The following is a 25,469-nucleotide window of genomic DNA, read 5'->3' as shown; positions in this document are numbered from 1 at the left end:
GAACATGTAGGAGTCATTAAGCCTCTTGCATCTCAGAGAGGTCTCCAAGAAGGGAATGACAGAGTGTTAACTTAGAAGTCATAATGTCTGTGGGAGAGCTGAGGTTGCAGACACGTGGACTGTAGTTATCAGCTGAAATGTTGGTGAGCATCCAGAAAAACTAAAAATGCACAGAAAATCCTACTGTAAGGGGACTGTTAGGAAGAAGTGTCCCATGAGTGCCCCAATTTCCCTGTGAGAAGTGTGAGGACTGGGTTTTTTTTCTTTCTTTCTCCTTTTTGTCTTGTTACAGTACACCTCAAGCAAGAGTTGGCCTAATTTAGTTCATCAGCATGTCAGTTCATGAAATGCTGCTGTTAAATCAGTGTGATTTTTGGCAACTGAAGTGTCACTTAATGAGAGAAGAGAGTATATTTGAAAGTGGCAAGATCCCTGCTAGCTCGTTGGGAAAGGAGTTGGAGGTTTCTGAGAGTTTTGAAGTCTAACCACAACTTGATACTGGAGAAGTGAGTTAACTAACAAGCACTTCCATATGTAGAGGTCGAAGATGACTATTAGGCGAAGTGGCTGGCAGGGAATACCCAGGCCTTCTTCCAGGGGATTCGTGCCACAGCAAGTCGTGATCAGGCATTTGAAAAGCCATGCTATTTGCATCATCTGTATTGCACTGCCACGCTATTAACTGTTCCTCCTTGCTCTTGCTACTGAAGTGTTTCTGAGAGTTTATATTTAGCTGCATCGCTCTCTCAAGGCCCACTCTTGCTGTCCTTGTGTCCTTGTGGCCTTGTGAGGATGCTAAAAAGCTGCAAGTTAGGGGCATATTCTAGCATAAAATATCCAAATCTTTCGTTAAAGGAGTTTTTTTCAGTTATTTGCACATAGGTTTGCTTGTACATTAAAGTCTGCTTTGCMCAACTTATGCTCAAAAGCTACTTTAGAGAAGTAGCATCTACTGTGAGCACGATATACATCCACATCCACCATACCCTGTTTCTTAGCCACTGCTAGCAAATGCTGCAGTGTCTGCTATTCTGCACACACTACAGTGTTTGTTTAGCTTAATTACCTTAATTTACTTCTGCTTACTGGGTTATATATGGAGTGAAAGATTTATTTATGGTTTGGGGAAAATTGCCATCATTGCGGTACACCTGGAAATGTCAGCCACTGCGCAGGCCCAGAGGGGCCCTGCTCAAGCGATGCTGAAGCTGGAGGCCCTGCCCTGCTAGAAACACCTCTCCTGGACGCACCATTTCCTTATGTCTCATGATTGCCACCTCTGAAAGAGCAAACTAACCAACATCTGCATTAACATTTTGCTTGGGTTAGGAATCTGCTTTTAAGTGAACGCTGTAACTGTCCACACTTCTAATGCTCTGGTTCATAGTCCGGGAACTCAACTGGGTTCATTTAGGATGAAGTTAAACCAGGAGCTGCGCTTGGCACATCCAGCTGCTAATCGTTAACTCAGTCCATGGGAGACTAAACCAAAGCTAGTGCTGAAAACGACACCTGAAGCATGCCCACTGTGGTCATTTACCCCACTGTTCGTTCTGCAAAGTTGTCACGATTGAGGCACATTGCTTGATGTAGCCAGTTGACCAAGCTGTCGTTAGGAGAAGCCTCAATAAATAGGATGCCAAAACCCTGCTCTTCTGACAGTGCACAGGTGCACACATCATGAGAGCTGGTCAGGACACCCTTTCAGGCCTTCCTCAGGCATTTCTCATGCTCCCATCTCCAGGGTGTATGAGGGCAACCCSCTCCCCATGTCCAGTTCATGCCTTCGTACATCTCTCCTCCTGGGCAGAGGACTCTGGGTTCARCACAGCTTTGGTGGAGACATTGACAGCAGTTGTTGTTCCAGCCGTCCCTGTGTGCACACATCTGGGCAGGGTGCAAACATGTAGCCACACACCAGAAGGTGGGCAACCACTTGGCAAGAAGGAACCATTGCCTCATCCTATACTAACTGTTGTCTGTTGGAGATATGTCGCCTGTATGAACTCTCTGGTTCCTTTTCTTTCCCATACTTGTGGAAAAATGTACTCAGCTGAGTCCACAAAGGAGTGGAGGAGCTGTGTGGTCTGCTGCAGTGCATGTGCTCTTAACTAAAATATATGAAAGATCATGCAGGATGTAAATACATTCTGAGTAGCAGTGTTTATTGCTGATACTATCTGAATGCAACAGAATAAGTGATTGTACTTCATGATCAACAAAATCAGACTGTGTGATGGGAATTCACAAGATGCCCCACCACAGCAGAATTAAAGTTTGGAGTTGCAGCTCCCTTATAGCTGTACATACGTACCTACAATAACTGCTCTGTGCCACTATGGTACTACCATGTCTGAAAGCACTATTAAATTGTGGGAAAACTGTTGCATTAAATGTTCCAAACAGCCCTGGTGCCGTTTGCAGACAGATAACATTTGATTTGCTGACTCCCCATGCAGCATGCAGAATTAGATGAGAGGAAGCTCACTGCTTGGTTATTAATTCGTTAATACTTGAAACTACCTACCAATGTGCAATTAGATCAAAGCTTTCCTTGAGAAGATGGAGCTTTTGGGACAGGAGATAACAAAAGCGGTCTGAAACACTATAGCAGAATCCTAATAGATAAAAAAAATACTGAATACATTTCCTTATATCTCCTTTGCTTTCAGGTTATACACCATAATGACACTTGTATTGCAGGTTAAGTGTAACCTCTTAAATGCCTGATTTGTGTTCCCAAAGTGATGGAGACTAGTTTTTCATTTTTAATAAGTGTATTTCAAATCTAGATAGCCATCATTTTAGTGGGAACCAAAAAGGTTAGCTGATATTTGATTATTAATTTAGAGCATGATAAAAAAGGGAGTAGTTGTAGTAATCCTTTGATTTGAATTTCCTTGATTGAAGCCATGTCCCAGWAGAGGTGTTTGAGGCAGGTCAGACTTCATCACTTCAAATTACTGTAACTCACAAAATGGGAAGGAAGGAGATAAAATATTGTATCCTTTATTTTGATATGTATTTAATGGTCTGGATAATATTTAAAGCCCAAGCCTACCACAAGTAAGTGTGCTGTTGATTTCAGTGGATACAGAAATAGTATTTTACACCCCCAAATTACATGAAACGGAAAGGTGACCTTCACTAAGTCAAGTAACAGTTACACAAGAGACTTCCAAAAGGACAAAGCTTAGCCTCAGGCTCCAATGTATCCAAATTGTAAGCCTAGGAAAAAGAATCAGAAAACTACTCCAGTTCAGTTACATGAAAAAGAGAATTAAATATTTAGGGTCATTTTCCTTTTGCAGTGGCTTTTTAGCATTTACTATACTCAGCAATTTGATAGCACCAAAGCTTCTGAGATCATGTGCTGGTATATATTACAATCTGGTATTATTAAAATGGATCAGCTTTCATTTTAATCAAAATATTGGTTCTTTTGCTGCAAAATCGCCTTCATGTATCAGCAGAATTCAAAAAAGGCTCCTTTCTTGGTGATTTTCAATTATTGTAGAGCCTGATTTGGATCTCACAGAACTCTATGTGACCTGAAGGAGGTGAATTGAAAACCTTGTCAATCCTGTGTTAATAAGAGAAAACCTGATCCAGTGCAGTTGTCTGTATTTCTTTTGTATAATGTATGTGGCTTTCTATAATTAGCACAAGTACAAAAAATAGCACAGATTAAGCCTGTAAGCAGTCCTGTTTACAGAGCTTTGACTTTGACTAACAGGGAGGGCAATACTAAGCACTAGCTTAGCTGAATGTACAAGATAAGGAATAAATGGTCAGACCAGAAAAGAAAAGTAGGTTTTAGGAGACATTTATGCTACTCATGTTAACTATCCTGTRTGCAATACAAGGAAATAAATAAATGATTCTCTTACTGTTGCTAGTTTTGCCTTTTGGTACTAACTGACAAAACTTAAATCAAGAAAAAGGTCACCAAAATACTAAATGTTACTGTTATAATAATATAATATTTTTTCTTCCCCCCTTTTAACCATTTTTATCTCCTTCCATCATTAATGCTACCATTTGCAAACACTTTTGAGTCTGCTTGATTGATCTTTTTAAGATGTACAGCAGTGTTAGGGCAGATTTCCAGCATATATGAAAATCAGCGTGGCTCCATTGACTTCAGCAGACAAGCATTGATTTTCATCAAACAAAGGCCTGCCATTTTTTTTACCACAAGTGTCCCTTTTTCAAAGAGATGTCTGAACCCTGACATTTTTTTAAGGTGTCACAAAAATACATTAACATGACTAGATATCAAAAGATGGTTTTAAAACAGTGGGAGTAAATAACAATTAACAGAAAGTACAATGTGCCACAACAGAAATGTAGCTGTATCTTCCACAGCTAATTAGTAGTTGAAAGTCAGATTTTTACATTTAATTTGGGTGTGAATGGAGCAAGTCTTTGTAATTGAAGGTTGTCAGATGAGGAGATTTTAGCAGCTTTTAATTTATACGGTGATTCATTTGTTAACTGCTTCATGGCTGCCACAATTGACGATGCACCTGAGACTGAGCATCCCGTACACAGCCCCATATTTTACCCTCAGGGAAGTTGCCTCTCCCCTAAGGGACTGTTGTGATGGAGACTTTTGACACTCAGGAGTATGTGGCAGCACTGAAGCCCTGAGAGGTTTGTAGGATATATGGGAGTCCACAGCGGTTTGGACACTCTGCCTGCATCGCAGGCCACCAGCCATGCCTGAGGCCCGGTGAAGGCTGAATGGTTTTTGTTTATCCAGAATGTCCACCAGAGGTGCATTGATGCATGCCTGGCATTGCTTCACTGGTACTGAAGAACAGAACTCTTTCATGGAATAGCAACCCCAAAAAATTAAAATTGAATTGTTTTGTATATGGTAGGCCAGATTGCACCATTAACGTAGSTCCTGCACTGTGGCTGCAGTAGCAGCTGTGTTGAGCTCTCCATGGGTGTGATTTGTGCCCTCTCTGCTTTCAATTCGCTTCTGCTGGGCTGCAGGCGAGAGGAAATAATATATCCATTACTTTTAAAAAAAATGAGTTAGAAAAAAGTCTAGTTCTGCTAATTTTTCAGCCAAGCTCTGCCCTGTTCTGACCTTGAGTTCACGTATGGTATCACACATGCTACAAAGAAGATCTGAGAGAAAAAAAATGGAGCCTGGAACCAAGGTCTTGCTACAACAACATGAAAATTAGCACCTGAGTAATGAAGAAAAGGGTGAGGAAAGAAGAGACATCTCTGTGGGTGTATCCAGTGAGCTCCTGGACACCAGCTCCRAACATCTTGAGGAATCTCAGGGAGCTGGTTACGGAGTGGCAGCCATTGTGAGGTGCCGTTTGCCTCTGTGTCTGTGGTGAATGGTCAGGCTGATGCCTCACAGATAACTGTGAAATTAAGGCCTCATGACATTAATAATAATTACTACTCAAAATTGCCTCCCTTTCCTGCCTTCAGGGATGTGTTACAAAATTCACCTGCTTTCCATAAAGGATGAAATCACAGAAACTTTGGTCAGAAAAAGATCTTCACATAAATTTCCATTACTAAAACCACTTTTTCTACATCCAAAATTATAAAACATATTAGAGCATAGATTGTGTCATTTTCATCTTCCTGTGTACTGCTGTTAGAGCAGATCTGTCGTGATTCAAACCTTGCTGCTTGTCTCAGCCCTTTCATTTGTAAGGCAAGAAATGTGTCAGTCTGCTGAGATGTCCACACTGAATCAGTCATTATCAATGCTGGCTTGAAGCGTTGCCTGCCTCGTAAAAGGGTCCAAACGTGGAGYTTTAGCTCTCTTGGTCTCTCTAGGTCAGTCCTGACAGAACAGCAAGGGCAATAAAGAAACATAGTTTGTTTCCTCATATATTCTGGGTTTCATGTTGAAATCCCATCCTCAGTGTGTTTTTTTTTTGTTTTTTTTTTTTTTGGAGTATCACATTATTAAAATAGACATAGGAACAAAAAGATCAAGGCAGTATTTTTGCATGTTGGTTGCTTTGCTCACATCTGCTCGTTCTCAGCCTGGGAGCTGGATGCTTGAAGGATCTCGTGCAAAGGGAGTGGGAGTAAGAGCATTTTCCCAGCTCCAGGAAGAACCCAAGATCATTTTGAAGGAGTCACCTTATCCAAGCAGAGGAATAGGCCGGAATATGTTGGGGATTTGGGAACAGCTGTCCCTAATTTTTGTCATGATTGATCATATCCCAAGTCCAGTGTGGCACTGCCGTGAGAATGGACCTTTCCTCATGGTCCTAAAACCAGCCCCACAAGGTTGAACCTGCAGTGTGAGGCTGACCTGCATGGGACGTTTGCCCTGGGTGATGATGCCCTCTCTGGTACACTTGTCTTTGGGTGCATCTGCTGTCGTTTGCCAGGTAAGCAGGAAGGTGGGAGGAGGGAGATGTTTGTCTTTAAAGAGGACTGCATCTTGCCTACTTACATGGAAATTGTAATGCGGAATTTTTGACATAGTTAATTTCCATGGCAACAAAAATAATCTCATAAATATGGGATTATTGCTTCGGGATCAAAGAGAAAGAGAACCTAGGCTGTGAAAGGGAAAGTTCTTTATTTGAATATCCTAGATAGCTGCAGAAAAAGAGTAACAAAACAATTCACCAGAGATCTGAGCATATTTTTCTTTTATTTCTTGTTCATCCACAAAAACCTGCAAACTCGAACCTCAAGTTTTAAGTAAATAAAAGTAAAAATGTTCAGCTTAGTCTTACCGTACTAGCTTGTCAGCATTGTTTATTATTTCTGAGTGTTCAGGAGATGGTGAAATATTGTAGTTGGTGCAATATAATATATTTTAAAAGCAATCCTGTGACTCAGTCTCTTTGCATGAATCAGGTAGTGGGTTAGAGCCAAAGGAGCAAGTGGCATTGGCCACGTCGTGCACTGGAATGATTCAGTGCAGGCTGCTCTTAATGCTTATTCCATTGAAAAAAAGGCACCTCAGCAGGCTGCCTCTGGCATGTGACAAAAAACCCTTTGGCTTTGGGGAGGAATCTAGGTGGAATCCACTGCAATTTTCTCTCCAAGAAGATTGTTTGAAGCATCTTTATGTCCTCCGCGACTTTAAGTCACATATCATTTTGAAACTGTTTGTCTCCTACGTACCTATTTACATATCATAAAGTTTTGGGGGAGATGCAGGTTTATAGAAAGGGCCTGCCAGCTGCCATTTTTCCGAAAAGAAAAGCTGCAATTTAAAATTAACCTAGCAATTAATCAAGAATTTACTCGAACGTGCTGCTGTCTTGCATAAAAATACCTCTCAACAGCTTTGAAAATTCTCTGCAAGGAGGGTAATAGAGTAATTCCTGGCATCTTTGGTTTGGAAAAACCATTTTCTGGCATGATTGATATTTTCTTTGTGTTAGCATGGGAGGCCATAGAAACAGGAGTAATCTCTCTAATGGATGCACTCCACACTGGTGCCTGGGGTCCATGATACATTTGTCAGGCTTTAATTAAAGCTCTGGAGTTGAATTTGCACAGTAATTAACTTTTATTTGCAGTTAAACCATGTCTCTCATATTTGACACCGACACTTTCTTGTTAGAGATATAAGTAGGAACATGCATGAAAAATAAGGAACGTATGAATGAAAAAGGATTTAAATGGCATTGCATCTTCCAAGCACTTTGAAAAGAGACAAAAATATGTTTTTCTTTCAGTGATTTTGTTTAGTGCAACTTAATAAGTTTTCTCTCATGCATAAATACACCTCTTTGCTATGTTTACCTCATCTTATACAATGTCTGGCATAAATAAGGAACTTTTTTTCAGTAGTCACCAGATATCCTGTATCCAAGTTACAGTGGGTCTTTACGTCTTGCAGAAACAATTTGTTATCCTTTGGCAAATATTGACAAACAAGAATGAACAAGATGCATGGTAGGGAAACCAGTTAGATGTTATCCCTGGCCTGAGTCTTTTAATTCATCAATGGGTAAGATTTTTAAGAGTAAACATCACAGGAGCCTGTACTCTATTGTCAATGAAAGTTTTGGATTGTAGGAATTTGAATGCCATTAAATATGGAAATCACTTTTGTTAATAGGAGTTAGGCACTTAAATCTCCTGTTAAGATGTGGCTTCTTGCTTTTTCTTCTCAGACTTTCTTTTCCTTGGATTTTTTTTTTTTTTTTTTGATCTAAACTAATCTTGGAGTTTGCTTTCCATGACTTACAGCAGCATTTTGCTCCCCCAGAGTGTGAGACTTAGGCTTTGTTTCCATACTGTAGATCTGGATTTGCTGCTAGAGTTTTGGGGCTGGAGATGGGATGGGGCTTGTGAATGCATTACTGAGAAGAGCCTCACTTTTCAAGTAAAGCACTAGAGATAATTAAGTAGAACAGTGTTGTAAATCAGTGTGGCACTAAAGGGCATGGCAAAGGCCATGAAAAAGAAAGGTAATAAATAGGGCAGTAAGAAAGTCTAATTGATCATTGTTTATAATCTTAAATAGTGTGTCCAGATTTCATTTTAATGTTTCCTGTGGGCCAAACATCTAGGACAATAGCAAACTCACTTCTATAAAATAGAGTCTAGAGCTTTATTCAAGTATCCAGATTCCTGTAAAATCAGTGTGTCCAGTGATATATTGCCTAGTGTTTGGCCTGTCTAATTTAAAAAGCACTAGGGTCTGCTCTCCACTTCTTTTAGAAGGATGTTCTCAGGTACATCGAAGCCTTTATGACATTCGGCTGCTATTTTGTCTTTCTTAAGTGATTGCTCTTGAGTGGTTTGTTCTCAGTAACCCTGTGTCATGAGATTTATAAGCAATTGCTGCAGACACACCGGAGGGAAGAATATTGTCTTCCCRCTTTGCAAAGACAGTTGGGTTTGAAGGTAGAGGCATTAGGTGCTCTAAAAATTGCCCGCTCAATCTTACGCTTTCCATGCAATCAATGTGGAGAGACGGACACCCGCAGCAAATGATCCATCCTATTTTAAGATAGGACTTCATCCCAGCTGTGTTGAGAGAGGGTAAGTTACTACCCAGGGAGCCCTGTCATCTTCATTGGGGAAAAAGGAGCTGAGACAACTAGTTTACACGAGATGCCAAACTTTTTCATAGGTAGAATTAAGGGAGATGAGCCTTTCCTCACTTCTTTCCCCGTTGTTGAATAATAATTCCTCTAGACACYACGGAGTCTTGTGAAGCAAGAATTAACGTACTTAGCAGTAATGTTACTGCTAATCTGTTTTGTTATTATTTCTTTTTTCATGTTTCTTCCTTCATATGCACAACATTCTATGGCATCCATATATACACACACAGATATATATGTGTGTATATGTGCACGCACACACGACTTTTTCCACAAGGATTTGCTATGTTATACTTCACACAGAACTCTTCATTGGAAGATTGGAAGATCGGAAGCTCGGAAATTTTTACCCCAGGAATAAAGATTCCTGCTTATTAATTGTCTCCAAATTGTGACTTTTTTTTTCTTCAAACAGATTTAAGTTCACTTTGCCCCAGGCTATCTCAAGAATATGACGTTGAATAGGAAGCTGTGTCCTAGCTATGCTTGATTTAAGGAGCTGAATTTATTTCCTGGAGCACAGTACCACAGTGTGTGTCTTTTACTTTCCGTTGACTCAGATCCTGAGCAGACTATGCTTTCCTCCATCTGCAAAATAATAGAATGTTTCTTCATCTTGCCTGGGATTACAAGCTCGTGGTTTCTTGGGGAGGCACTTCTCTATATCCACAAGATGTGTAGAAGCAACAGTTTCTGTGGTTCCCAAGGCTTTAAGGTATTCCAAGATATGCTGTGTGCATGGTGACACTGGGACTCCACATACATTCAGGACATTTTTATGGTGGTTATGGTGTTTTATGGTGTTTATGGCAAGAAAAGAGCATACTGTGACTTTGACTGGAATCTTCCAATCAAGTTTGGAAGTCTTGGAGGCAACTCTTAGCCATGTGTAGATCTGTGACCTTTCTTCACTCTTGCTGTCACCAACCATTTAATAATTGTCCATATAAAAAAACTAAGTTAGCTCAGCTGCTTTGCATCCTGGGGCCTGTGCATAATATTTCTGATAAAATGGGCATAAATCTTTACTGGAGCATCTCTGGCTTTAATATTATCTAGACAGCATAGAGTGTCAAGAGTTAGGCATGTGTCCAGTTTAGAAAACAAAGTGARGAAATACCTACCTGAGTTTTATTGCTATATGATGTTCAGCTTCAAAAAAATAATTTAATATTCATGAGCCAGAGAGAGGAGGGAACCCGACTGTCACAGAGCGGATGGGGCACTCACACTCAGAAGACTCAGGTTCAAGGCCTTGCTGCAGTGATGTGTTAATTATTTTTACAAAAGGGAAGAGCTCAAGCGGGGCACTGGAGAAAGTTTGATATTAAAAMACTTCCACAGAGATGTGGTTAGAGCAGTTTGCTAGGTTTGCATAACTAGCAAAGCAACTCTCCCAGCTCTGTAACTTAACCATCAAATTACAGCGTGGAACCTTACTTTTCTTGAGCGAAGAGTTAGAATGCCATTTTTTTTTTCATCTGAGAAGAATGGGGTAATACTTGAATCCTTAAGAAAAAGGGATGGGAAACATATGTCACTGAAACACACTGTACAGTTGCAGGCACCAGCAAAAACTGTTAGAGCAATACRTCACCTACACTTCGTTTTGCATTGCTGCAAAGCACTAATTAGAGAACAGGGCAATGCTACGTCAGCCCTACTTCTTTGCAGTGCATCTTAGACCTGTGAGCTATGGCAGAATGAGGCAGGCCCAAAAATTTAATTCATGCTTAGGAAGCCATTCTTCAAAATACCCAGGTAATTGAAACTGGAATAAGAAATTAAATCAGCTTGAGGATGTAGCTTGACAGTAGTGCCAAAGTCTAAATAAAGAGGGCCTGTACACATCATAAGATCTCCTACTGACATATTAATGCATATTTGACCTTCTTTAGGAGCAGTCAGTTGTCATTTAAAATGTCACATACCCCAAGTAAGATAAATCTGACTATATGGGTCTTATCTACATTTATAGCAAAATAGGAAAGACTAAGAGAGCACTGGAGGTATGAGGAATGSAAGCTTGCAGACTGAAGCTTCTATGTGTGCCAGGGCACCTGGGCAGTCTGAAGATGAAGGTATGATCTGTTTTTCCCGTATTTGTGGTAGGAGGGATCATACAAGATTTATATTGATTCATATAAATTGCAGATGTAGGATTTTCAGTAGAACAAATACAGAACTRGGTCATACAAGTAGGTTATTAGGGAGTACCGATACAAGATTTGTTTTTCTAAGTGAATTATAAAGACWTTTTTATCACCCTTGAAATACCTAGTATTGACCACTGCCTACAGCAGAACRTCCAACTTGGTGGATCAATGTGTTTTGCAACTGTATTTGCACTCTCAGTCCAAGAGGTTGTGGTTATTATGACAAACCCCACTGATTCTTGGTACGAGGAGGCAGTAACACAGAGTGCCATGAGAAATACTGGACAGACAAGAAGTCTGCTTTGGTTTTGGTACCRTGTGTCATGAGCACTGAGCTTAAAAAAAGTCATAAATGATTGGTGTAAGGTCTGCCTCCCTCTCATCCCTAACAGACTACAGCACCAAAATAGTCCTTATTTGCATCCCTCTGTGCTCACTTTAGCATTTGGTTGAAAAATCAAGTGGAAGAGCTTTGCTCTGCCATGTTATAATATGCTCCTTCGTAGTCCTACCTGGTGGGAGCAGATGTATCCCTTCTCCATCTTCAGAGATGCCTTGCAGGGCTTTGAGCCTTGAAATGGCCTATTATTTATCAAATGGCAGATGTCTTCACAGATTAGCCTGGCTGAGCAAAAACACAATCACACCAAACAAAAGATGATGATTAGCTAGTTGAATAGCAATAAGCAAACTCCAATGCAGATGCACAGGAAACAAGTAAGGGATCAGACACTTAGGTTTCTTTTTTTCTGCRTTCATTATATACATTCTTTTTTACAATGACATCTTAATATTAAAGCTCTGATTATGCCACTTTGTGTTTTGAAGCTTCTAACTGGTCATCTTTTACAATTAAAATAATGTATTAATATTTCYTCCAATTACATGCTAATAAAAGACATAATTCAATTTGCATACAATTAATGCATTTGTTGCCTAAGTATTCTGTAAGTCATTAAGTCTGTTTTATTTAATATCTTTAAATATTTTTGCGATTAAAGATTTGAATTCACATCTTTCAATAGGAATGAAGAACTACGCAAAGATAAATTTTGTAAATCATAGCACACCTCCAATAACTGCTTCCTTCAGGGAAGAATTTTTCCTTGCATTATTTGGAAGSAAGTGTCTGAAAAATCAGAGGCAGTCTCTGGAGGACTTTACTTATTTGGTGGTATTAGATTAATTCCTTGAAAAGGTCCAGATTTGGTGGGTCAAAGYCTTCCTGAATCTGTAACACCATTGACAAGGAATGTATTGACTTTGGATCTGGTAAAGGCAGTTGTCTACTGCACTGGCAACTCGACAAAAGCTCCTTTGGTACTTTTCAAGGTGAAAAATTCCAAACCTGGAAAAAATCTGTTACAATTTCAGGCTRTATTTTCATTTCAGTAATAATAATTCAGGAATTTCTAATAAAGTAAGAAGGGAAGAAATTCTTATAATATATATCCCATATATATACATTATATATATCCATCCTGCATAGTGGATCAGGAAATTGAAAATTCATGGAGAGTGGAGGATGGGGAATAAAAACTAGTGGGAATTATGGAGTGGAAGTCAAGGTTACAGGGTTTTGAATTTTATTAGAAAGCTGCCCAGATTACTGAGTTCTCATCTGAAAAAATCTGTGTCCACATATGCTTAYTTCAGTGTTGCAGCTCAGTTCTCCTAGGATTTTGTCGATAGTGAGTTTCCTGCAAAGTGRGGATACAAAGGTTGCCACTGTGATCCAGGTGGTTGGCTCACRTCTTGAAATGATTAAGAAAGGGTAGAGTTGGGCTGCTCTTCTGTGCTAGGGAAGCAGGGTGTGGGACAAAGAGATGAATAATGTGGTGATACGTACGGAGAGAAGGAGCAGAGAGGAGCCTGAGGATGAATGGATGGGACAAGGAAGAAGGGATAGTGACGTACACATGACAAAGAGAGATGGACAGAACATGGGCAGCAGAGATTGGATTGCAGCAAGGCAAAGTCAAGGGAGGAGCCTGTTATCACTGACTCCATTGAGGCTGGAAATAGAAAACCATATTTTCACACGTCAGGATTCCTTGAAGAGAAGCACTGTGACATCCCTGGCTGAATGCTCAGCCATCCCTTTGCTGACTGCCTCACATAAAAAGGCAGTAAGTTTTTTATTGATAATCATTATATCAAGTAGATGTCTGGGCTGAGATTCTGAAGACTCCAGTTCTCCAGAGGATTGTGTGGGTATTAGTATGATTCTATAATACAATTTCTGAGTTGGGTTTTTTTTTTTCGTCATTTTGCTTTTCTAAAGCYATAAAAATTACAAGCGTGTAAGGCAAAGCTTTCTTAAGCAAGGATGAATCCACACAGCTCAGATAAATCATTATTTTGTTTTATATTAAGAGTTCATCGTGTCACCCATTCCTCCTATAGCTGTTCATCATTCAAATGCATCTCTGAAGCCAGAATTATTAATTTTCTGAGGACCAATTCTGTGCTGTGCTTATTGTGGCATCCAAGCACTTTACAAAYATTAACAAATTTATCTTCTCAATGTAGCAGTAAGGTGAAGTGATTTTACACACTGGAGAAGATGAGGTTCAGAAATAAATGCCAGAAAAAGGCCATTTAAATCAGATGCCCAGCTTGAGAAGTTCATGCCCCAGTTTTCCAGAAATAGCATCTGATCGCATTTTCTTTGTTCTGAAGTCAGCCYTTGCTGACTCTCTGGGGCTTGGACTTGCTCCACATTTCCACAGACCAGAACGCAGGTGTTTCAGTGCTCTACTCACACGACACAATGAGGATACAATTAATGACCTCCTGCAYAGAGCTAGGGTTTTGGAGCTTGGTTGGCATCACACGCCAAAGCAGAGATGGAGTCCACATCCCCAGGGCAATTTCTGACAGCCCTGAGCATGAAAATGGTCTTTCTCTAAGCCTTTGATGGTGAGGCAGAGAAGAAGCAAACAGCAGGTTCCTTCTTGACATGACCTTGGCTCCTTTTGTGTGGCACTCCCTCTTCTTACCCTGTCTGATGCTGGGAAGCCTCCTGCTTTCTGGAAAGATTTTCCTTCAAGAGGGGCAAAAATATAAAGTAGCAAGTTTTTTTGGGTGCACAGAAGCAAGTTAGGATATACTGGCTTTCACTTGGAGAGGGAAATCTAAGTTTTGTACCTGTGAAAATTATACTCTTAAGAATCCTGTGTCCACCAGGTCCTCCTATGTGCTTCTCTGCACTTTGCACAAGACTCTTCTTCCCCCTTTTCTTTGATCAGCCCATCTTCATATTCAAAGTCCAGTTCAATTAAGTCATTTTTTGACAAGGCGCTAGAAGCRCTCTGGGTCTGTGCCTAGCAGCTCAGAACATGGGCTAGGCCATCTTAGTTACAATCCAGAGGAAAAAAATGGCTGACACACTGGAAACTATCATCACTGCGTGTTAACTGAGGTGAATCATCCAGGCAGATGTTTATTTATCAAATCTACCACCTCAGATGTGTAGTCATAGGGATTTTTGCTGCCCAAGCTGTTTTTTYCCCTTGGGTTAGGAGACGAGCCCCATCTTTTTACATGAGTGATCTTTGCTTGCACTGCTCTGCAAACCCTGGGCCAAATGGTGGGCTCTGCCTTGAAACCAGAGCTCCTAGGAGAGCCAGTGAGTTCTGCCGCGGGAAGTATTTCACATCGCTGGATGGTAAAGAAGGGCTTTCACTAAGTGATTAAAATAAATTGTGCATCTGAACATAATCCTGCCTGACAGCATGACATGTTCTCAGATGCTGCTGCTTGAGGTTTCCCGTGTTCTTTTATATGCATTTCCTTCTGGCTTACCTGCACGTCTCTCCGTGCCGGCATCCGATGCTGCCGAAGGAAGGAGGCTGGGCTGTGGAGCCAATAGCAGCCTCGCTAGCTGGATAAAGYGAGAAGGGAGAAAATAAGATGCACAGTGATCTGTGTGCTAAATCCACCCGAGAGCTACCAGGCCTGTCATGTGGAGCTACATCTCAGACTGTCATTATCGGCGCCAGGTTAATGCTGGAAATGCCCCCGTCTCTCCCGCGCTCGTYTGCACTCCCCCTCTGCCACACCACTGAAGTTAATTCATCATGTTGACACAGAGCAGGCCATTATTATTCAAAGTTGCATAAAAAGTGAGTTTGTACTGAGTAAAACCAATCAGCCGTGCTGCTCTGACATTTAATTTTCGTGGAAACTTCTCCCATGGAACCAGGCAGGCCTGCATACATTTTCAAATGAAATACAATGTTTGCTCTACAGTAACCTTCCATCGACATGGACGAATAATTCGGAAGTTATTGAGAYTCCTTCCAAACCTAAATGTTTATGGGGCTGTATTTCTGTTTGATGCCATGTAAAATTGTCGTTTTATTTCCACATGTTGTGTCAAAATGGTTTCCAAAATGCTCCTCTGTAAGAAGAGCTACCATTTATGCCTGAGTCAGGGGCCAGTAGACCCTCTTCTTTCTGAGGCCAATTCTTCCTCTGACATCATACCGTGGAGCTGAAAGTTGAGGGTAGATAAATGGTGTCCCTTGAACTAGACATATTCGTAATAAATGTTGATAAAATGTCGCCTAAGCTGGCGCACTCTTTGACTTTCTGGTGGATGTTGATCAGCSCTTCAAAGCAGAGCAGTCATATTTCAGAGCTCACTATCTCCCTTCTCTCCTTACTGTATTGAATGTCTGATTAACAGAAAAGTAGTAAATAGCTCTGTTAAAAGGAGGCTTAACTGGAGAGACAGAGGTCAAGCCATCAACTTACTTTCCATGGCATGTGACATTGAACAAACATRTATTTCTGCATCCATCCATCCATCTATCCAAATCTCCCAACAATTTCTCTTCCCTTAAAGCACGTGTTAGTGTAATTTCATACAAGAAGCTACTTCACTTTTTGAAATGAGAGGTTTCTGAATTGAGATGCCAAGGTGAATGTGTACTCTAAAATACCTGATCAAAAGGAACTAGCAAACATTTTGGTTTGAATGGCCTTAGAAATAACACCCTGGCAAGAGGCAAAAGTTTGTTTGCTATGTCTATATTTCTATAAAAATATCAATACAGATTATGTTGTTTTTTAGAAATGTGTGTCACATTAAAAAAAAAAAAAGCTTACTATTAAATACATTAATGCACTATTGAGATTAATTTGTTAAGAATTCAAAAGGCAGTTATGTTTTCCTACCATGCTTTTCAACTATAATGAAATGTTTCTTTCAGTCTTAGGTACCTGCATATGCCTATTACAACCTGTCATTGTGCAATTAGCTCCGTATGCCTTATCTACACATTATGATTAGAATTGTGCACAAATACTCCTCTGAATATTGCTTTGAGAATATTCTTATTTTAAAACACATATTTTGATGGGAATTTTAAGGTTATTTGTGTTTTCAGTGGAAAAAAGCRGGAAAATTATATATATGTGTGTATGTTTTTTAAAATTTTGGTTATGTGTGTTATATATGTGTGTGTTTACACACACAATTACATATGTGCGTGGGTTTTTTTTAATTTTTATTTAAATTTCTGGCAGCAAGGTGTTTATCTTCTCCTTAATTATGTGACCATGGTTAATAAAATAGAAAGGGCTGCATCCAGAGTCTGTTGGTGGAGCATCATGACCTGATTCAGAGCTTCTGTTCCTCACTCATTGCTGTTTTTTGAAATGGCTAATTCTTCTGGGAGTGGATTCAGCAGCTACTGGAGTTAGAAGGAGCATCACTGTCCCATATTGGTGATTGTTTACTCCATGCTTCATAGCTTGACACTAGGCATGGAGTTTGGAGACAAACCATAATAAATGGGTCTAGGATTGGGTTTCTGTGTATTTATCTTACATCAGGTCAGTTGAATTTCTTCTAGAGATGGCCCCAAACCTGGTTGTTCTCTTGACTTCTCTCTTACTGTATCCCCCAACCATCTTCATCTCCAAAGCGTCTTGACGAATGTTATAAAAAGGAGCCCTGTTTTCAGTCAAAGGGTACAAAGCCAAAACTTAGTTCGTGAGAGATTGTAAAAGCAATTACAGTTACTCTTTCTTCCCTCCACTTGCATCCTATTAGTTCACTGTAAATCAGATAATGGTGATGCAGAAGACTGAGCCTCCTGTTTGGGACGATTTATTGATAGTTATTTATTTAGGCAGATGATTGTGTTGTTTACTAGAGAGAAAGATGATCCTGAAGTTAAAACATTAGCCTGAGCTCTTTTCTTCTCTACTACATTTTCTTCAAAGTCACCTAGAGGCAGTATTACAACTGTGTTTTCAATGTTATGATACAGGTGTTTTAGACAGCAGGGTACCTGCTTGCTTTTCTAGATGCCCCAAAACTTTGGAGTGCTTGGGCCTAGAYTTTAGGTGTGCTGAGCAGCCATACTTCTCTTTGGTTAGTGTTGATGCTCCCTGCTCCTGAAAATGAGASCTTATCAGTCAGTCTCTGGAAGATGGTGTTGTGAAAATAGAAATTAGAACCGTTGCTCTACTTGAAGGATTTGATTTTTGTCAGGCAGAGCAGGGCCGAAAGGCTGATTTCRGGGCCTTGCAGAGGCCCTGCCTTCCCCATCTCCTCAGGCTGTGTTGCAGAGCCCGCAGGACCACTCGCTTGCCTGCTGTACAGCAGAGCCCATGTGCCTGTATGTCCTGCACAGTGGGAACCAAGGAACAGGCTAAGACAGTGGAGGAAAAGTTAATCCCTGGAAGCTCCATCAGTTAGGAAGCACCCTAATGAATCATGGAGTCGAGTAACAGAATCACAGGGGTTGGAAAAGACCTTCAAGATCATCAAGTTCAACCATAAACCCATTACCACCATGCCTACTAAACCATGTCCCTAAGTGCCTCATCTACCTYGTGTCCCCATGGACACTCATAGCAGGTCCCAGGAGGAGCTGCACAGCAGCTGGTGTCCTACCCTGGGGTGGCTTTGTGTGCCAAGAAGGGCTTTCAGCAAGAGAGCTCGCATTGATTATAAAGTTTCCATGTAAAACAACAGGCAAATTACGGTGCCCACCGCTTCCTGGGCACATAACATTTTTATCATGTACTTGATGTGACATTGAAAGATTTTTTGTTGGTTTGGGCCAACATAAAGAGCCATAAGAAGGAAAAAAGACAAATTGCACTTAAATTGTCATATTTCATTTAAAAAAAAAAAAAAAGTCCTTTCTAGAGGGTTTCAAGAGGACACTGTCAGGTTCTTTTTTTTTGTGGACTATTTCTGTACTGAATTTAAGCTTTCTTGTCCAGTTGTTTCACTTTTTTTTTTTTTTTTTAAGTTGCAACATGAAAAATGCTTCTCCCCAAACTCAGAAAGATTGGACTCTTTTTCCTGCATACAGTGAGCAAAAATACCATATTTCAAGCTGTGCCGTAAGTTTTCAAAATCAAAGACTGGTCTGAGATTAGTGACTGCAAAGAAAGAACTGTTGCTGAAATTTTTCTGTAGCTATACCTCAACATATCATCTTTAGTTTTCCAGTTGAAGTAAATTTACAAAGCACATATCTACATATGTGAGGTGTCCTGGGATAATTGTGAATGGCTTCAGTTACATGCCGTATGCCTTGTATTACATCTAGATAATAGGGATTTTCAAGTAATTCAAGTGGCAGAACTTCCTCTAGCTGAAAAGTGGTACCCTGATAACTCTAATTAAAAAAAAAAAGCCTTTGTAAGCAACAGGAGACAAATGAAAAGGCCTTCTGTGGCAACAGATTTGTTGTAAAATGAAAATATTTCATGGTATTCTGTAGTTCCTTAAAAATGAATACAGTATTGCAATCCAGTGGCAGTGAGTTGCAGAAAACAGACTGRGACTCATGGGACTTTTGTGTTTTTGATGCATAATGACTTGGTAAGAGGAACCAATTTGTTAATTTATGATTAGTACCTGTAGAAAAGTGGGCTTGTGTATCATATAAATGCCATAAAATAATAATTAGCATTAAGCAGCATAGTAATGATGTAGAAGAAAATGGAGAAAATTATATTCTGTTACATAAGCACTATTTGATCCAAACTCAAGCATGCAAATAGTTTTTAAATTCACAAAGGAGTCTTCTCCCTATCTTTGACGTGTATATTGACCAAATTTTAATTATCGCTATAGCTGCAAAGTCAGTTTGATCCTTACCAAGATGATACCTTTCTCTTTGAGCTCCAAAGAGAAACCGAGAGATGTGCACGCACACACCGAGTCACGTCTCTGCGACCTCGGGAACAAGGAACCACCTGAACATTTGATGTTCAAACCTGTTTCCCAATAGAGCTGCCTTCAGAAGTGTTTGCTAATGATAGGTAATTAGAAGCAAAATTAGTAAGCAAGGTCCCGTGCATGGTTGATGCAGTGTGAAGGAGATTAGGTAGCTAATGCTTTGTAATTGCTGTGATGTCTGCCTCTTGGACTGCTCCGTTCCAAGAGACAGACCAAAGCTGCAACCCAGTCTGTGGCACTGCCCGGCGGCCTCTTTTCCAGAAGGGTCACAGGGCTGAAGTTTGCCCGAGAGCAAGCAAATATCCAGGCAGGAAAAGCTCACAATAAGTGGTCTTTTATTTACACTCCGGTGTTTTTCCATTCAGTTTTCCCTACCTGTGCAGCACTTGCCTCTGGCTATTTCAGTGGCTGACTGTAAGGTCACCRCGGGTGCCAGGTATTAGATTGCCGAAGGCGATGGCAGCGTTGCCTGGCTTTTCAGAATGAGCTTTCACTGTGGCCGTRGTCACCTGTACTTTGTGCCTCTCTGTTTCCATGACTGTGAACCCTTCCCTGTGAACCCAGTTCCTGTGAACCCAGTGTAACCCTTTCCTCCCTGTCCCAAGCCCRGGCCTGTGCCAGGATTGATGTGTGGGTGAGTAACGGTTGAGTTTGAAGAACGTGCTCCACTCACYGTGCTAACAACAACAGCCATTAAGTGGCCATAAAGCCTAGGACTTCTCTGCCCACAGAGGCAATATCATGGTTGAGAGGAGGCCCTTGGGGACACAGTGTTATCAGTCCCTGTTTTTACATAGGATGTGAATCCTGTGYCTGCATGACTGCTCCTTACACGTGTGTGACAGGTCTACGCAGCGCAGCTGAGGCTGGTGCTGCTCAGCTGTGGCATTCTGAGATCTCAGGAAGATGTCTTTGGAGATCTTAGGGAAGTGGAGGATGTGAAGTTTTGAGGATATCGGTGAAAGCAGATGAAAAATTGCTCTTTCTGGGATCCATAAGGAAGGAACAGTTCCAAAAGGAGTGCAAAAAGGTGCAGGTATTAAGGGGACTCTGATCTTTAAGGAAATAAAAATATCAAAGAAGCTATACTCAGGGGGTTATGAAGAAAGATGGTAACTGGGGCTGGCGTGTTCCAAGTGGTGGGAAATAAATCACAACAGACAATGTAGCACATGTTGAACAAGAACACAGAGTTCTTGCTGGAAGGAAGCTCATTGCTGCAACTTAATCATCTTTTTATTAGCATGCCCTAAAGGTTTGGGGGATATAAATTTTGCAAAATAACAGCTGCATTGTGGAAGTAGGCCACTGAATTAAGAAACAAATCACAAAAACATGAAAGCATGAAGTTAAGCTTCAGCGCTGTGTAGTCAAGAGGAATATAAGTGCTTCCTTCTGATGAGGCACACACAAGCACTCACTGAGTTGCTGGCCTCTGGGATACAGTGGGTGAAGACCTTAGTCATGCAAGAGTCTTCATGGGCTCTGTGAATTTGATCCTGAGCACTGAGAGCCTTTGCCTTTTCCCACCRGACTTTCCATGAAAGTGCACTTTGTGGTTAGGATCTCTGGCCCCTACAGGCCATTTTGAATTCAGTATATGGTGCAGCGAGAAGTGGTGAATCAGCAGGGGTAGCAAAGAAAGAGGAGCTCTTACCTTTCAGCTAGGAGGCATCTACTGTGGCTTTAGAAGACSCCTTGCAGGAGAGAGTCAGAGCTCCCTGAGTGGTGAGTGAAGAGCCTTTGCTGTAAGGCACTTGTTGAACACTACAGGACACTGTAGTGCTAAAAAGATGAACACTGCATTTCTCTGCTAGGTGATTCAGTGAAGAAAATGGGAGATAGAGGTATTTCTGGCTGTCTTTTCCTCTCTCATGTTCTGCAGCAGCAAGACTAGTATAGCTGAAAGTTGTCAGCAGTGCAGCTTCTCCTTTCCAGAGCAATCCACAGAGGAGAGAAGACCCCTAAATGTAAATAAATAAAGTTTGGGTGTGTTATCCAGTCTTAGCTACCATCCCTTTTGCCTGTCTCCTCTTTTCACTGTTTCTCCAGCTTCTTTATTTGAATCTTCTGGCTTCTGTTTGACAGACCCCCAAAGGCAGCAAAGGTGGCACACTGGCTGCTCAGTTTGCCTCTATGCTTATCTGCTGTTCTTCTCCATTTATTTTGTAATTTAAAACACTTTTTTTTTTTTTTACTCCCATCAGACATAAAGAACAACTGAGCATTCAGGGAGCTATCATCTCTTTTGGACTTGTTTTGTCTCCTATTCATCATTTTGTCTTCATTGTCCGCCTTCATTTAGCTGAGACATAGAGGGGATCACTTACTGTGAAAGACAATACTGCTCACTGTCCACAGAGATGTCTATTCATCCTCATGCATAAGACAAACTCTCTGTGCAGTATTTTGCACTGCGGAGGGCAAAAGATTTGAGCCATTTCCAGACAAGTTATATTTTCAATATATTATAGCTTATATTTTCAAACACAAGTATCTTAAGATGAGGCAACGTATCACCTTTTCGGTATACAGATTTCCTCCAGTTTCGAAATTTTGAAGATTAATCTTTCTAAATTAAAGTGGGTTCAAGTGCACAAGCTTGCACTAGCTTTATTYCAGTCCTTCAAAATATACCAGTATATAAAACATACCAGCTCACCAGGTAGTTGAACCAGTATGAGTTATGATATAGAAAAAAAATTAAAGCCATAATTAGACCTCTCTTTCTTACACTTCAGAGGAGAGTCAATGGGTGTTCAAAGTTACTGAGATTGTGCCTGTTTATTTAGAGACCTGAAGTGGATCTAGGAACTCAAGTTTAAGAATCTGTTTTTTAAAAAAATCTTAATCCAAGATCCAGTGTATTTGTAAAACATCATTCTCTCTGATGCCCAGAATGGCTCATCAAATATTGAAGTGAAATATGTTTTAGAATGAATATTTTGTAGAAGAGTACTCTTGAGAAAACTCAGGGAAATGTTTTATACTTGGGGTATAAAATGGGTACAAAATTCATACTCAAATTAGATTTTGAATTATTTTATTTTAGAATACATTATTCACATTGAYTTTTTTTCTGGATAATTTTTGATTTCTCTTCAYYTTTTCTCTTTTTCTTTCTTTTCCTTGCACATCTTTTATTCTTATTTATTTAAAATGGGTACCAGTGCTCTGTTTTTATGTTAATATGCTCAATGTGAGGATCTGGCTCTATGTCCCTCCTTTCTATCTRTATGTGTATAATTGTGCTTATCTGTTAGTGCCTAAAAGCATATGCTCCAGTTCTTAAGAAAACCTTGGCTGGAGTAGTGGAGGCCTCTCAGCTACCACTCAACATGTAACCTTACACCACCAAAAGCCTCCAGAAGAATTTCACAAGCTAAAGCCTATGAAAAACACGTACTTCTGGGGAAGGAAACCTTGCCCTTGGTGAGCCTGTATGGTAGAGAGATGTTACAGAAATGTCTGGACATCAATCGATACTCAGAAAGCAGGTTTCCTCTGGAGTATTTTAAACAGACTGTGAAGCTTTGCTTCCCCTTCTTGGAAATACAGAAGGTTTTCCATGACTGAACTGTGCTTGGGAGCTGCTAAAACTGATACTAGTGTTGAAGGGTGGCAACTTCAGAAGGTGTTAGTAATAACATGTATTTGTATTTGCTGTGTAGTAGTATATTCTGCCCTTCATAGCCAACTCTGAGAAATACTATGGTAGTGGGTGACTGGGCAATCAAACAGACTGATGAAATTCAGTGCTGGTAGTCACAAAGTGCTATTTGGGAAGACACAGTCCCAACGCTGCTTATATGAGGATGGACTCCAGAGGAGCTTTTACCTTATCTGTCAGATAAAGGCATGCATCTTTTCCCTTTGCAAGGAAATAAAATGTATTAACAACGAGAAAAAAAGCAACTTGCAATATTTTTCCACTCAGGTTTAAATTCACCACTAGGTCATGCCAAGGACTTTGCAGAAATTAAGAGACTGTTGTCTCAAGGCAGCATTTGGTTTATTCAACTTTACTGAGTTTTCCATGTATGACTTTATGGCCATATAGTCAAGAACATAAATTTTATAAGTGAAGACAACTCAAAAACATGRTGAAAGTTTTCAAGTGAAAGTCTTTGTTTTTTCACCATATACACACAATTTCCTTTTTTTAAGCACAGCAAAAATTACCATATTTGAAATAAAAGCAGTTTGGAAGATTTATGTCTGGACAAATAAATAAGCAAACAACAGCCTACAATTTATTTTATCCACTGTTACAGAWTCTATAAGCAGTATACCTTTAAGCATTATGGGCAACTTTAGCATGGGGATGGAAGAGAAATAGGAATAAATTGAAGTTGACTGGCAAAAATCAAGCATCACATTGCAGCTGGAAAGCACAGTTTAAAATATTCAAAGCATTTGACACATGACATGGTTTTACAATGGCAATTTCATCTTCTCCTTTATTTTTCATTATATGTGTAGCACTTTACTTCAAATTGGTCAGTGCTTGTAAATCCTGYTTTGGCATAAGCTGACAAACAAGGCATTTGGGGATATGGGAATCTGCATCGTAATTAGCTTATGTGGTTCTGGTCCTTTGCAGCTTATATGTTTATTATTAATATCTTAATGGTGAAGGTGTGCTAAGCACACGCATCTGGGATATGTCTGTTGGAAAAGTGCTGCCATAAACTATTTGTTATCTATTTATTTATAAAGACTTTCTGCTTTGTTGTGTGTTAAACCTTGAGGAAAAAGGGARGAACAAGAGTTCCCCAGCAAGTTCTAATGGCCAAACATTATCATGAGTCTAACTCTGATCTTTTTTAAAAAAGCAATTTAGGAGAGAGCAGCTACTTGGCAATATGGAAATTTCTGGGAAATTTCATTTTCATAATGTCCATTTTTAAGTGGAAGTGGGAGCATGGGAGAATCCCAGAACATCATGTGCACATAAATTGCTTTATTTGTTAATATGACAAAGAAAGGAGCATCTTCTGTTATGGAACGTGGGCAAGAAAAACGACAGTCCTGGGAGGCTTCACCATAGAAGTCCAATGCAATTCTGCTTACACAAACTTTTCAGCATGTCTTCAGGTCAACGGTGCTATTTATTGGCTTGACATGTTTGTCCAAGGCCTTCAAGATTGAGCTTTAAACACACTTTGAAATATTTATACAAGAGCATGTTCAAATGACTTGTAAATGTCCTTAGTAGTTCAGAAGATGAAAAGATGAACTGAAAATCAGAGAATACCACRTGCTAGTTCATGTTGACAGGAGGTGTTTTGGGAGCATGGTCTGAGTGTCCTCTCTCTTTACGTTGGTTATAAACCTTTAGCAAATGCTTTTTTACAGACTGAAGAAATTAAAAGTGGTTTTGTTCTGAGTACTTGGTGAGATATTACTCATAAGGGTGTTTGGGAACTTTCTGCCTCATTTATGATTTATGCATTTATATCCCTCACAATGTGAATAAGCAGTATGAGAGTGAATGGGATTTATTCTTTCCCAGTATTTTTAAGCCTGAGGTGAAAAATATCCATGACATACTTCTTATACTTTGTTTACTTGTGTAATTTTAGAATTTCCCCCTTTTTTGGCTGTTGTTATGCACTTCACTGTGAGCTGTTGGAGAGGATGRTTAAAAAGAGCAAAGCACATTTAGGCAGACAATTTCCCTTTTGTTATCAGTATGATTTTCCTGTAGCTTCGTTTTACTTTGCAAACAGGTATAATAGTAAAACACAAATCCTGTAATAAATCATATATCATTTTCTTCTTCTCTTAATTTTCTTGACAGAATCATGAATAAACTGGCAGATCAGCAGGACCACATGATACCATGAAGAGAAGCTTACAGGTCCTCTATTGGCAACTGTTTAGTAAGTAAATATTCTTTTTCTTTTTTTTAATACTTCTTGCAAGAAATATTCAAATTCTTAGGTAGGATAGTAATATTTATGCAAGCCCCAATTCAGGGGTGTTCTTAACCATGTACCTTGCTTCAAGTGCATAGAGTGTGCT

General features: G+C 40.0%; 1 protein-coding gene across 1 annotated transcript in view; it reads left to right on the top strand.

Moving 5' to 3' along the window:
* TMEM108 (transmembrane protein 108) overlaps positions 1-25,469 on the top strand; it is a 135,310-nt gene that overhangs the window by 40,889 nt on the left and 68,952 nt on the right. Inside the window, exon 3 of the mRNA XM_026034830.1 lies at positions 25,246-25,327. Coding sequence (XP_025890615.1) covers positions 25,288-25,327 — 40 coding nt within the window. The 5' untranslated portion in view covers positions 25,246-25,287. The remainder of the gene's footprint in view (positions 1-25,245; positions 25,328-25,469) is intronic.

This window comes from Nothoprocta perdicaria, unplaced genomic scaffold (genome assembly GCF_003342845.1).
Source record: "Nothoprocta perdicaria isolate Ctin4 unplaced genomic scaffold, notPer1 scaffold_150, whole genome shotgun sequence".
Taxonomy (NCBI): Eukaryota; Metazoa; Chordata; class Aves; order Tinamiformes; family Tinamidae; genus Nothoprocta; species Nothoprocta perdicaria.
The sequence above is the reverse complement of the archived record's forward strand: the minus strand, read 5'-3'. Positions and strand labels throughout refer to the sequence as shown.